Raw genomic sequence first — 15,418 nt, 5'->3', positions numbered from 1 at the left:
GATGTAATTCAGGTGCCTGATCAATGTATAAAGCTGGCACTAGTGGTTTAAAAAGTGAATTTTCATCAAAAAAAAAGTTTCATTATAAAAGATACATACTTATTATATGTTTAATCACATTTTTTGAAAATTGATTATGTGCACTTGGACTTCTAGTTGAGAGTAAAATGGACCTAAGTGGTTGGCAGTAATTAATTACGTGTCCTGAGGTCTTCGCTATGAATCTTGGAAAGTGGAGGGTCGTGTATGCAATAGCACAAAGTGTAGGGCTAATCTACAAATACATAATTGAATTTGATTTAAGCAGAATACATATATAGATAATTAATTAAATTTTGTGCATATAAGTAATAATTATTAATTCCTTTTTAGATTTGATGGGGATTTCAGGAGAATGCCTCTTGAGTATTGTTCTTATTATTATGTATTTGATTTAAGCAGAATACGTAAATAGATAATTAATTAATTAATTTAAATTTGTGCATATAAGTAATAACTATTAATTCCCTTTTAGATTTGATTGGGATTTCAGGAGAATGCCTCTTGTGTATTCTTCTTTTATAATACACACATTACTTATCAAAAAAGAAATTGATGTGAACTCAAAGACCCCTCTCCTAATAATTGGGTACCAAAATCCAGATCCAAATGGCCAATCCAAGCTAGCCGAATGCCCCCAAGGGTATCTTGGTCATTTTCAGCCCCTTTTAGGGCTCAATAGAATCCCCTCAATTCAAGGGTCATGGATCTACTTGTGGTTTTTGTTTGAGTTAGTAGTTCGAAAGTTATTTGAGAGTTTAAGTTGTGTTAAGTTAATTAGTTGTGGATAAGATATTCCTTATCCAAAGGGAGTTCTTATCTTTAGATTTTTTTTTATTTGGAAGGCATAGTTTGAGTCCCAAGTCAAGTGTCCTTACAAGTTCCAATCCTAGGGTTGTGGTCTTGTAGTAATTTGATTCCGTTTTAAGTGTTTTGGTCTGCGATCCTTATCTCTTAGGAATTCCCAATCCCAGTCAGATTCTTTTATTTTAGGCTATAAATAACCTCTTCTTGCATTCTAATATTCAGATTTGACAAATTATAAAATTTGGTTGTTAATTGCTTGAGTGAGTGGTAGGGTTCCTTTGAGGGGGACCCTGTGGTTGTTCGTTGAGTGTTCTCAAATTGTTTCCAAGCATTTAAGCAGCCAATAATCAAGTTCAGAAGATCAATTCAGCAAGTCCAGCAAGTTTCTTCAACATCCCAGCAAGCCTGAGTAAGTCACGGCCTTCCTCCACCTCCCTCCCTCCCTCCCACGCAAGCTCTTCCCCCACCTCCCCTGCCTGCACATCCTTCCCCAACCACCTGCCCTACTGCTACATCAAATCAGCAGCACTCCCTAGGTCCCACAACTCCCTTAATCTGTTCCCCTAAACCCCATGACTTCCCAAGCCCCTTCCCTCCTTCCCCTAGCACCCACAGGCCTCCCTCCCCTCCCTTCCTCATGGCATTCGCTTCCTACTCCCAGTAGGAAACCCTCATTCCCAGGCCCTCTTAAACTCTTTCACCTTCACTAGGATTGCAGGAATCCCTAGGCTCAAGCCCTACCATTATTTTCTACAAATCAGTCCTTTTTACCTAAGTTAGAAAATCCTGCACTTCATCTACCTCGAGATTCTGCAGAATTTTAAAATTCCAGAAATCTGGTTTTTACCAAGTTCTGTCAATTAGATCCCATTCTAGTTGAGAGGATAGCAATAAAAGTCAGCTCTGTTCAGCAGAATCAGCAAGCGATAGCCTTCTTCCACCTTAGCTGTAGCTGAAACCCTAGCTTGGCATTGGAATTCAAATTTCAAGTCTGGAATTCTGATCAAAATAGGAATCAGATCTGGAATTCAGTTTCAACAGGCTCTAAGTCACCTTAAAAACCCTAAAACCTTCCCCCCTTTTGCTGGAATTTCCTGGGCAAACCAAAGTACCCCTAATCATAGACCTGGTTTACATCAGAAATTCTCTTTCAGATTCTGCTTCTTCGTTATACTAGTCAAACTAGGACTCCTAAATTGACCTAAGCCAGGAAAGAAAATCCAATCACACTAAGACTTCACTGGCTAGCCAACCAGGCTCCCCATATGAAGGAAACAATTGGAGGGGGTACAGAACACACTGACAGCTACCATCCTAGTCTTCCTGTTCCCTTCACTCTTTTGTTAAACAAAATGTTTTGCACATGGGCAACTTCAGGAGGATCTGTGACCTAGTAGATGAAAAACCATTACCTAGAGGAGCTCTCCAAGTATGCATATTCTTTCAGATAAAAAATAATGCATGTTTTTCTTAAATTCTTATTTACTAGCCTGTTAATGGGAGGGGATTTGTGTTGATCTTCTCCACTACGCATGGATCATGGGATGTGGATTAGGGGGGAAAATTGTGATTATCACCCTCCACAGGATATTCCTGAGACCCAAGGGAAGAGGAGGATATATTTTATTTCTTCTTTCACAAGGCCACCGCTGGATCCCGTGTGGGATAGACGAATCCTTCTATTATAACCTACATGGGATGCCATTGGGGTTAAACCCAACACTCCCCCTTGTCATGGGCTGCTCTTCCTACTCTTTTCACATTCAATTAATTCTGCAGGTGCAAACATGTGGGTATTTCTCTCTTTGTCCCTTTTCCTCTTTTACCTCAAAGTAAGTCTTTTCACCTTTGCTGCTGCCTTTAAGCATAATATTTCCCATTCTGTTCATAATCAAATACTGTTTTCCCTCCCTGCATAACCTAATTATTAATGTCATATCATGAAACTAATCACAGTCATTTGTTTGATTTCGCATTACCCCCTATTTTAACCTAATTGACATCATTTTTTGAGTTATCTGTAATTGATCATGGTTGCTGTTTCTTAGTATTGATCATGCCTAGGACTTGTATAACCTATATCGTTTTGCAATCTTGGAAGAATTAGCAACCCTAGTGTCTTACTATATTAGTATATCCTTTGATTATATTTATATGTTGATTTTCTCCAAGTAGATCAATACTGGCATAATAATGCCATATTATTTGACATGGCTTCTAAGTTGTGTAAAAGCATAATCATATCAAGAAAAAATTACGTTAGGGTCCCTTTAGTAGGGCCTAAAATCAGGTTGGGTCCCTTTAGTAGCTGAAGTTATGTTTTGGTCTAGCTGAAACTGACACTGTCACATGGGTGTTAATGTCAAACATAAAATGACCATAATACCCTCAAATTAAAAGAAATAAAATTGTAATTTTTACCCCATACCCTATTCTCAAAAACCATATAGCTGGGTGAAGGGACTCTGCCTTCACCCATCTTCTTCCTACACCCTGCTAGAAATCACCCACCACCGGGCCCATTTGCCAGAATCACCCATCACTAAATATTATTAAGAAAAAAAAGAAAAAAAAAACTGCCTAAAATCTTCAAGCCCTTGAATAACCTTGTGATGCACCAGGAAAACCTCACAGGGCAACAATTAACATCTTATGCACTGGAAAACCTTGCAAGGATCCTAAATCTACAAGCCCTTGAATAATACCAAAGAAATTACACTGCATTCTACCAGATAAATTGGAGTAAGATTGAGTAGTCCTGCCTAAATCATGAAGGTAAGGAATGGCAATATCCATGGGTTTGAAGAGCAAAATGTTGGAAGCTCTGAAGGCCCCAACTCTCCAATATCTGCGCAACAACAATCTTGGCAATAACCTGTCCAAACTCGTTGCCTCCAACTGGTCTCTTCCTGCTTACATTCAAAACTTCATATCATTTCACCGGAAGTAGGGCACTGAGAAACACCATGTCCTTCACTTTCTCTCCTAGAACCGCATTTTTCAACTCACAAAACTTGAGTTCCAACCAAGGTGCGATGGCGCCGAGATTTTGCCAACATTTCCAGCACAGTTTCGATGATTCCAGCGAAGATTCAGAGCTTATCTGCAACTTAAGGTTTGCAGAGGAGCTCATCTGCAACTCAAGGTTTGTGGAAGTCGAAGAAATAGATAGAAGGAACCGAAAATCGCAAAAGTTTCTCGTCACTTTTCGATCAAAGCAAAAGGAAATGAATGTTATTCATTTGGTTTTACAACTAAATCAAACTAATAGAAGACAGTGGTTGTTGACTTCAAAACGACGGTCGGAAACCCAGTGAACACGAAGAAGAACATCAGGATCAAAGCAAACGCAACATGCGAAGAAGCTGAGACCTGAGTAACTAAGTGAAATACTTATCTTGTAACGAGCCTTTCTTCTGCTGTTCTAATCTAAAGCCTTAGTCTGTGTAACTTAGAGAACTTGAAATGGCTTCTCTGCGATCTATCTTCCTGCAGCAGCGTTGATTGGGTTTTCTGCTTTTCTGTCATTTTTCATGTATGCCTGGTCAAAATCGCTGCTGTTCGAACGAAAGAAAGAGATATCCGACGACTGGATCAAGATTTCTGTGAAGTTTTCCGGCAATTTTTAGTAAGTTTTGTTTTGGACCTAGAATTTGTATCGCCAAACTCCTTAAACAGTGCCAACAAGAAATGTGGTTGCTGCAAATGAACCCCTACCACTTGTCCTTGTCCCCCACATGATCCCTTGGGTTTGATACCCTACAATCCCTTTGTCCCCCTCCGTATACCCCTCAAGATTGGTGTCTTAACACAGTTCTTTTGACTCTCCCGGAGAGGAAATCTAGGTCTGAATGGAATTCAATTTTTCATCAAATCCAATCTTCCATATTATTCCCACAACGGGACTTTTATAATGGCTAAACAGCCTTACAATGAAAGTCCCTTGTGAGCTGAAACAGTAAAAGAAAAAGGGTTGTTAATTTGTTATGTAGGGAATGAGAAGAGTCCTAAGAAGATTCTAACTACCCTAACAACCTAGTTGAACAATGTAGACTTGGACCCTAAAGAGAACTTATAAAACGATTAACTAACCCACACATGAAGCCTAATCTAATACTCAACCTTAGTAACATGATCACTTAAGTGGATCACATGATCAATTGAAGTGACCCAAATTAAAACCAAATTCTACCATGATTCAATTGAAAACATAATAACACCACCTAAAAAGTAAATTAAATATGGAATTTTTGCATTCAACTAATGAACCTATGTTTGAGGTCCATTAAGTTGGCCAACTACGAGGGAAACCAACCATCGCTGAACCATTTCAGTTTCGATGAGGATTGAAACCCCACAAAAAACAGAGATTAAGAACATTGTGGGATTAAAAGCCACTGTTTTAAGGGCTTCTAGCTTGTTAGGCTGTCTAATCTCCATAGTAACAACCTCTTTCTCTTGGTAAAAAACAGAAGAAGAGCTCTTCGGGCCTAGCAATATGAGGAACGGAGTAAAATGGGAATATAACATGAGTAGCCAACCCATGTAGTTGAATATAATAATTAAATATTATAATTTCCAATTTAGCCACAGGGAAGCTGTATGCTGTGGTGATAAAAGTGCTTAAAAGGTAATAAGAAAATTTTGTCTTAATTTTAGCCATTAGACTTGTATATAAATTATAATAGACTTTCGTAATAAGATTCACATAGGAATCCAAATAATGCAATAATGTATGTATATTATGATCCAGCACATTATGAGGGCAGAACAGGTCAAGTTGTTGACTCCGTCTTCACAGTGCTGACTCTATTCTTCAGGCTTTGGACTGAAGTCAACACAGTGAGTCACCATGAGAGTTTGAGTCAGCAAGCCATGGAAGCTGCTTTATGTAAGAAAAGAAATCAATATGCGATTACTCCCAGTAGAAAACAATAAGAAGCTTACCAATGCCAACACATCATTCAAGTCATCAAAATGAGAAAGAAGCTTTATAAAAATGGACTGCAGGGTGCCTAGTTCACGCTCAGCAACTCCTTTATTGCACGCTAGGTCTGAAATTCCATCTAAAATTACGGTCAAATAATTACCCTGGCATGGAGAAATAGTTGTAAGGTAGTGTCAGATGAAAATCATGAGATTATTTGACAACAGTATTATTTCTCATTGAATATTCTACAGGCAAACTTACTCAAAATTTCGATGTTGGCATTCAAATTTATATATCTAAAAATGACGTAAAATTTGGTGAAGAAAGAGGAAGATATAGAAGCAACTTACACTGTAGTTCCCAAGCTAGATAGCAAAAGGAGAAGCGACACTGAAAAGGATTCCTTGCTCCAGTATGGACAGACTGGGTCATATTATGGCAATTGGGTTGTTATGCCTCACTTTCTTCCATTTATATTGTGCCTCCTATTAGGGATAAAACAAGCAACTAAGTTCTTTTCTTCCTAAGAGGTGGAATAGAATAACCCGGTTGAAGCATAATGATCATACATCTATAATGCATTATATGTCTCATAATAGGTCCCATTTTCTGCCCTTTCCGGGGAGTTGATGATTATTCATAGCTATTACCTTAACATTTTAATGCTTTATATCTGTCCTAGTTGATCCTAATTCAACAATAGAAATATATTGATTGTTCCCCAATAACTAAATACCTTTGTCTGTAAATACTGCAAATTTTATTCCATCCATAAATTCGTTTTCTTCCCTATGAGTTCCAACATTGATAAGAATTCTAGTTCTTATTGTTCATAAGTTACAGTATGAATATACCATACCAATTCGTTATGTATGGATAATGAGATTCCATTGATACAGAGCCAATTCCAACCGACTTATTGGCATTCCCATTGGCATGCATCCAGCAGGAACTGAACCTTCGAATTTACCAATAATGAGTTGGGTGCTTTAACCATTTAGCTATGGATGCTTAATAGGGATCATCGTACATCGTGAATAACCAAATTCCAATTGAAATGAAATCTTTAGGAGCAATCAATGAAAGGACATCAATTCAAATCCTGGATCTTTGCATTGAGAGAGATATTGAGAGAGATCAAGAATTCTCATTATTTCTTAGATTCATTGACCAAATTTGATTCAGTGGGATCTTTCACACATTTTTTCCACCAAGAACATTTTATGGAACTCTTTGACCCTGAATTTGGAGTATCCAGCTTTTCCACGATTCACAGGGTTCAACAAGCAATCGACATTTCATGATCAAAGGTGTGGTATTGCTTCCAGTAGTGGTCCTTCTATGTTGTATTAACAATCGAAGTATGGTCGAAAGAAAAAAAAAATCTCTATTTGATCGGGCTTCTTCCTAAGTTCCTTTATCTATGAATTCCATTAGACCTAGAAATAATCTTTTGGGTCTTCTAATATCAATAGGTTGATTGTTTCGCTCTTGTATCTTCCAAAAGGGAAAAAGATCTCCATGAGTTGTTTCACGAATCTTGGGTTCTCCCCTATTCGGAATTAGAACCTTTTCCTCATACCCAACCTTTGACCCTAAGTTTCAGCCCCTCCTGTGTCCTCTAAAACCCTAGAAATTCTGCAGTTCAACATCTTCATTAGAAAACCCTAAACCCTGAAAACTTAAAAACCCTAAATAAGGCTGCCAACTAGAAAGAGAAAAAAGGAAGAAGAAGAAAAAGAAAAAACAGGGGGCTGAGATTATAGGTATAAGGCTGGGGAAGGTTAGGGGTTAAGAGACTAGAGTTGGAGAAGGGGATGGCAAGCTGCCGCATGGGTTTGGGAGTGGGGGTAGGTGACTTATGATGGGGGAGGGGGCTGCAACTGCAGAAACTAGGGTTAGGGGGATGAGGTTCATGAAGTTGGGAGAGATCAAACAGTTAGATTGGCGTAGATCTAGGTCTCTAGACAAGCCCAAAAATTCAAGAAAATAAAAATTAAGGGTGCAATGGAAGGGGGAAGGGTAGGGATTGGGGTTGTGCCTTGCTACTTGAGAAAGAGGATGGAATCTTGAATATGACAAAGTTCTAGAAAATTCTCTCAATAACAGCCGCAAGTTCCCTCCATGGGAACCCACGACTCCTGGGTTTTGCTCCTTCAATTCTCAAATTTATTTATAAAAATAATTTTATTTATTTATTATTTTTTTTTCAAGATATAGAGGCTTATTTATGGCCTTTAGAAGGAAGTCACACTAGGACTCATTTTAGAAAATAAATCAAACTAGGACTCCTACTTTTGACTAAAGACTCTTACTCATATAAAGACCTTATTATATTCATATCTTACTCCAAAAGAATCCAAATTGAAAAATAAAAGTAGATATGGAATCTTTGCAGGAAGTAGACTGCAACTAAGGGACTTTGTGACTAAATAGGAATCTGTTGAAAGTATGGACTAAGGTTTTCCAATTAGAATAGGATTCCATTTCCTAATAAGTCTAGAGATACTTTTTTATTTCTATTTCTTTTTCTACTCAGAGTGGGACTTAACTTCTCCAAACTACAACATAGTATCAAAACCATGTCAAACCTGATGCACCAACACCCCATTGCAAGTCTAGGGCCATTGCCTACCTCTTTAGTTCCCAACCTACCCACGATCACTCCTAGGAGTGTCGTCTACTTCTTGCGACTCTCCTACGATGATCTGAACTCCATAAACTATTTTTTATTCTCTATTTATCGTTTAGCCTGTGATAATGTTTAGCAACTATCTTTTCACCCAAATAACCTTCTAAACTTATCACTTATCACATTCAAACGCTCCAAATGTCTTTCGAGCCTTCAACTATTTTTAAAAATGGTTCTGGGAGCATCGCAGGTAGGACCTGACTTTTTTTGAGTTCATAGGGACTATTTTGTAAATTCGAATAATTTTAGGGAGTTTTGTAATTTTAGATATTACTAGAGGCTTTGTGTAACTTATAATAGTTACAAGGAGTTGTTGGTAAATTTGAATGGTTCCAGTGAACTATGTGAATTTGAATGTTTCTAAGGAGTTGTCTGTAAATTTGAGTGATTTCTTCCTCCGATGGTTGATCCCACATCTCCCTTGTCTTGTACATTTGAAGAGTCCCTCATGTCATCCATTCATAGGGATCATGAGTTTTCTCTGCTTCAAATGACCACTTTGAAACTCAATGGGACATTATCTTAGATGGTCTCGTTAAGTTTCTCTAATTGTTGGTGCTCGTGGTCTTATTGGCCATCTTGATGGGACTTCTAGCAAACCTTCAACACTTGGTCTGCAACTTTCCAAGTGGCACATAGATTAATGCTTGGTCATGGGTTTTCTCATCAGCTCCATTGAATCAAGCATAGAGGAGAGTTATCTCATCCTTCCTGATGAGGCAAGTAATTGGAAAGTTGCTAAGGATACATACTCCATAGTAAGTAATGATGCACAATGATTTGAAATTATATGAAAGATCAATCAGTTGTAGTAGAAGGACCTTACTCTTTTTTAGTACTATAACACTCTTCGGGGATATTACCAGACTTTAGATTTTTATGGGAAGTTTATACCAACGAATGCTGAAGATGCTATTGTCTATCAACAATGGAAAGACAAACAAAGAGTTTATGATTTTTTAGTAGGATTGAATATAGAATTTGATCAAATTCACACACAAATCCTTTCTAGAGAGCCTTTCCCTTATCTGGCTCAAGCTGTGTCATGGCAGATACAGAGGATAGTCGACAGATAACTATGGTACACACTCAGACATCTGATAGATCCGCATTAGTGGCTAGTTCTAGAAATAACAAATTTGGTTCTAGTGACTTTTGCCCTCTAGTAAAGTGAGTCTTGTGGAAGAAAGCGTTATACAAAAGACAAGTATTGGAAGTTGCACGGATGTCCAACAAATTCCTGTGGAGGAGGTGGGAATGGAAATGGGGCAGCAATCAAACCTTTACAAATCAAGACAGTTCTAACACCTTGAGTACTCCAACACCTCTTTTCTCAGATGAGCTCCAACACCTTTGCTAGTTGATGTACAAACTTGACTCGTCTTCTCCAATATCGACTTCCAATGCGAGTGTAGCTTCTACCATTATTCTCTCTATTGATCCACAATTCCTTACAAGTACTATTGGTTGTCACAATGTCAATTTGATTTATCCCTACTGGATAATTGACTCTGCGGCAACCGACCATATGACAGGCTCGTTTACATTGTTTTGTACTAATTCACCAGCTCCTTTTGCTCAAGATGTTCGAACGGCTTATGGGTCTCTCTCTCTTATCTCAAGAAGGGATCCATTATCTGTTCGCATTCTCTTACCTTATCTAATGTCTTGCATGAGTTTTTGGTTAATCTCTATCTATCCGTAGTCTTACTCGTGATATGAACTGCAAAATGACATTTTTTCCTTCTTATTATGTGTTTCAAGACCTAGAAATGGGGCATACGATTGGCAGTGGTAAACAGAAAAAGGGGCTCTACTTATTGGATGGGTCCCCATATCTCTTTCTAAGGCCTTTAGTTCCACCTCTCCTACACTTTTTACCCTTTTTCAATTATTCACTCTGATGTGTGGGGTCCTTCTCGGACTGTGTCTTTATTTGGTCAATAGATGGTTTGTTACCTTTATTGATAGTTGCACTAGGACCACATGGGTTTACTTCACCAAAAAAGTTATGTTTTCTTGTGTTTTCAAAATTTTCATAATATGGTTATAACTTAGTTTGGGGACACAGTTAAAACCCTTCATATGGATAAAGGAATTGAGAACTTGAGTGGAGCATTTCCTTCATACTTAACAAACCATGGCATCATACACCAGACTAGTTGTATCGACACTCCACCTCAAAATGGGGTTGCCAAACGCAAGAATAGATGTCTACTTGAGGTAGCACATTCCCGTATGTTTACTATGCACGTGCCTCCTCATTTTTGGGGTGACGCAGTTCTTAATGCAGCATATCTAATTAACCAAATGCTTTCCCGATTCTTAGACCAGTGTTGTCCCCTTGAGGTTCTTCTATGAATAACAACCTTTACCATGCCACCTAAGGTTTTTGGATGTGTTGCTTTTGTTCGAAACCACCACGTTCATCGTGAGTTGGATCCTTGCAGTCAAAGTGCATTTTCTTATGTTATCCTCCTACGTAGAAGGGGTATAAGTGTTATCATCCTAATTCTTGTCATTTCTTCGTCTCTATGGATGTTGTGTCCTAGGAACAGATTCCTTATTTTTCCCCCACATCTCTTCAAAGGGAGAGTCTTATTGAAAGGTTCCAATGTTGATCCCTCCTTTCGCTATTTCTCCTGAGATTCCTACAAATGATCCCATAGTTGTCAAAGCGTCCGCCTAGGCGGCAAACCGGTTTTTAAGCCGCTTAATTTTTTACCGCTTAATTGACATGCTTTTTTTTCCCCCGCTTTGCCGCCTTGTGCACCTTAATGCCACCTAGACGCTAAAACAACCGTTTTTTTTTTTTTTTTTTTTTTTTTTAATATATGCATATTATTTTTTCTTATGCTTTTTAATCATAATTTATTTTACAAAGCCGTATATAAATTTAAATAAGTGAGTCATTTTAGAATCGAGGCCCAATATGCAAATGAACTCCGAAGCCCAAAGTGTCTGTTGGCAACAGAATGTGAAGCATACGCCATACTCAGCATCGAAAATCAATGAATCATTAAATAAACAATGACTTGGAAATTGGAATAATGATATCTATTAATTTATCATGTCGGCATTGTTTGGTAAAAAAAAAAAAAAGGGAAAAAATGGATACATCAATTCTGATTCCAATTCGAATATTATTCATGCATATTTAAGAAAAAAGTCATGTTAAAAATAACTTGTAAAATAGTTTCACTAAACTATATATGAATAATATTGTTATTCATATTGTTATATATTTCAAATTTGCGAGTGATTAGATGGTGCCATGGTGGATTGTTCAAAATAATAAAAAATGTAACCTATTAATTTATTACGGTAAACAAGTAGACAAATGCTTAAAAACACGTCGGGTAAAAAAAAAAAATGTTTATTTTTTAAGTTGAATTATAAAACAACAATTGCACGTATTTGGTGTCACACTATCATAGAGGTAAGTAAGAATGTAAAATCACTACTTTCATTTTCACATTGATTACTGATATAGTACATAGTTATTGTTATGAAGCTTGATGAGAAGAAGTTATGTTTGTATTCTTTTTTTGGATAATTTTTCATAATCGTGATTTTTGAATGCTTTTTTTCATTTTTATGAATGTGATTGTTGAATGTTTGTTTAGCTTATTATAAAAAGTATTTGTATTAAAAATTTTTGACCCAACCGTTTTTGTCACTTTATTGCCACCTAAGCGCCACTTTGTCACCTAATCGCCTAGGTGGAGCCCCAATCATTTTGCCGCTTTGACAACAATGAATTATCCTCCTTTGGAAGATGGAGTGACTGGACAGGAACACCTGGTGGATGATGTGTAGGGGGAGACTAGATCTCAAAAGACCTATCAAAGGAAGCAACGAGTGACCCCTTCTAAACCAAGCCAACTAAAAGCTTTGGTTCCTAGCCCTGATCAATCCGTTCCTCTAGGTGAGTCTGTCTTTGACCCTACTTCTAATCCTACTTTGGACTTACCAATTACATTAAGAAAGCAGCCTCGAACTTGCACCAAACATCCTATTTCCAATTATGTTTCATATCAATCCCTATCCTATAATTTCAAAGTTTTATTTCCTCTTTGTCCTCTACTTCTATTCCTAACACTTGGCAGGAGGGATTATCTCACTCAAAATGGAAGGAAGCTATAGATGAAGAAATGCAAGCTCTGGAGAAAAACAAAATGTGGGACTTTGGTGACTTTGCCTAAAGGAAAGCAGACTCTTGGGTGCAAATGGGTGTTCATGATCAAGCACAAGGCAGATGGGACCGTTAAAAGGTATAAGGCAAGATTGGTGGCCAAAGGCATCACTCAAACTTATTGGCGTTGACTACTAGGAGACATTTTCTCTTGTTGCCAAGATTAACACATTTCTTACTATTCTTTCGTGCACTTAATAAAGGGTGGAGTTTATAACAATTAGATGTGAAGAATGCTTTTTTGCATTGAGCACTCCAAGAGGTATACATGGATGCACCACCAAGGTATCCTACTGCCGAGACTCATGGGAAAGTGTGCAAGTTAAAGAGGGCTTTATATGGCTTGAAGCAATCTCCAAGAGTGTGGTTTGAAAGGTTCCATAAGGCAATGGTATCTAATGGCTATAAGCAAAGCGATGCAGACCACACTTTGTTCATTAAAAGAGATGGCTCCCACACTGCTGTACTTTTAGTATATGTGGATGATATTGTGATCACCAGCAGCAGCGAGGATAAGATTTCAGCATTGAAGACTATTTTAGGAACCGAATTTGAGATCAAAGACATGGGAAAACTCAGATATTTCCTAGGTCCGAAGTTGGCATATTTTGTTAGTAGTGTATCTCTATCTCAGAAGAAGTATACATTGGATTTTCTTGAGGAAACTAGGATGCTAGAATGTGTAAGCCTAATAAAACTCGTATTGAACTTAGCCTACACTTGAAGGCAAAGGAAGGAGAACCAGTTGACAAGACAAGGTATAAAAATCAGTGGGAAGGTTTATCTATCTATCTCACACTAGGCATGACATCACATGTGCAGTTAGTCTTGTCAGTCGATATATGCATGATCCCTACTCCTCACACTTGGATGCAGTATATCGGATCTTTGAAAGTCACTCCTAGGGAAAGGGATTTTAATTTTAGCTTATGGACATTTAAAAATTGAGGCATATACAGATGCAAACTAGGCAGGATGTCTAGATGATAGGAGGTCTACCTTTGGGTATTGTGTGTATGTGGGAGGTAACCTTATGACTTGGAGAAGCAAGAAACAGGTAGTGTTTGCGAGGTCCAGTGTTGGGATGGAGTTTAGGGCTATTGCTCAAGGCATTTGTGAGCATGGTGGGAGATCTCGCGAGATATCTCGCTATTTTGACATAGCGAGACGAGATGAGAGGCGAGACGCGAGATGGGAGATCTCGCCACATCCGCCGAGATCTCGCCACCCGCAAGATCTCGGCACCAAAAAACGCGAAACTTGATTTTTTGTCGGAATTTGTTGGGGATTCAGCTTCTAAACATCTTTAAGACATCTACAACATCAAATTATCATCATTCAAGCATATTTCAACTAGATCTATAACAAATGAAGATTTTCCCCAAATTTGAATTTTCAAATAGAATATTCACAAGGGTGTGTAAGTTTAGTGTAAATATATGTGATCCACAAGCTTGATCTAACTTCATGGAAACCAATTTAATGTGACAGTAAACCATATGTGACATACATAGTGATGAGTGACTGGGAGCAAGGGCCACGCGGAATCGGTGATGCGAACGAGTGATACGCGTCTTTTAATCTATTACCACATACCGGATTGTGGTGTGAACTTATGGATTATGATTTAGACTTACTAAAAGTCAAAACTTCTTATGGTTGTAAAATTTTGAAGCCAATAAGTTCTTTGATAGTTTGATGTGTGATGTATTTAATACTTTATAGTTGATAACATGAATTACTGATATCTCACATTTCGGTTTCACATAGGGTTGACTTAGAAGACGAGTTAGGGTTATTTTCTCACATCTAAGGCCACCAATGTGTTCAAAAGGCCTTAAATAGACTAAATACCAAATTTCAGCCCAACCGGGGCCCTAAAACCCACCAAGATGGGTCACCGAGATTACGCCAAAATTTTGGTAGATCTCGACCGAGATCTCGCCATCTCGGTCGAGATCTCGCTCGAGAGCGAGATCTCCCACCATGTTTGTGAGGTATTATGGCTGAAAGGGCTGCTTTAGGAGGTTGGGACTTGGGACAAATTTGGAGGTTCCTGTATAGTTACACTCAGATAGTAAGTCAGCAATCAGCATAGCGCACAACCCAATACAACATGATAGGATTAAGCATGTGGAGATTGACAGACATTTCATCAAAGCAAAGGTTGAGGCTAGGTTGATCCATATCACCTTTGCTACTTCAAATGAGCAATAGGCTGATGTGCTCACAAAGAGCTTAAGCATAAAGGTATTCAATAGTATTATTGGCAAGTTAGGCATGATAAATATCTATTTAACTTAAGGGGGAGTAGTATGAACTATGAACTAAGGTTTTCTAATTAGAATAGGATTCCGTTTCCTAATAAATCTAGAGTAAGTTTTTTTATTTATATTTCTTTTTCCTACTCAGAGTGGGACTTAACTAGATTGTAAATATAAATACCCTATTGGGGCCTACGAATCAATTACCTTTGAGCAATCTCTCTCCAAATTAAAACAAATCCCAACTTAACTAAAACTCTTAAATAACTTGACACACGAGGACTTAAAATTCAAAAGAAAAAGTAGATGTAAAGTGCTAGTGTGCCACAAACATCTTGGACCCAATGAAACCCTAAATTGACTCAACTACAAATTTACAAAATTACTAAAGTTCCCCTATTCAAGTCGAAATTCCTTGGGTTGCTGGCATGGAACAAAATTCCCTCGAAACATGGGAAATTTCTCTTTGGAAGCTCAAAATGAAACTATGG

The 15,418-nt window shown here is 37.9% G+C and overlaps 1 protein-coding gene across 2 annotated transcripts in view; it reads right to left on the bottom strand.

Moving 5' to 3' along the window:
* Nucleotides 1-15,418, bottom strand: part of LOC149004156 (uncharacterized) — a 71,556-nt gene that overhangs the window by 22,536 nt on the left and 33,602 nt on the right. For both annotated transcript variants that reach the window (XM_089167892.1, XM_089167893.1), the window contains one exon: nucleotides 5,794-5,937. In XM_089167892.1, coding sequence (XP_089024018.1) covers nucleotides 5,794-5,937 — 144 coding nt within the window. The remainder of the gene's footprint in view (nucleotides 1-5,793; nucleotides 5,938-15,418) is intronic.

The sequence above is a fragment of the Hakea prostrata genome, chromosome 9, assembly GCF_041222555.1.
Source record: "Hakea prostrata isolate BN-2017 chromosome 9, UWA_Hpros_2, whole genome shotgun sequence".
Lineage (NCBI taxonomy): Eukaryota > Viridiplantae > Streptophyta > Magnoliopsida > Proteales > Proteaceae > Hakea > Hakea prostrata.
Note: the sequence above shows the minus strand (reverse complement) of the source record. Positions and strands in the feature narration are given on the sequence as shown.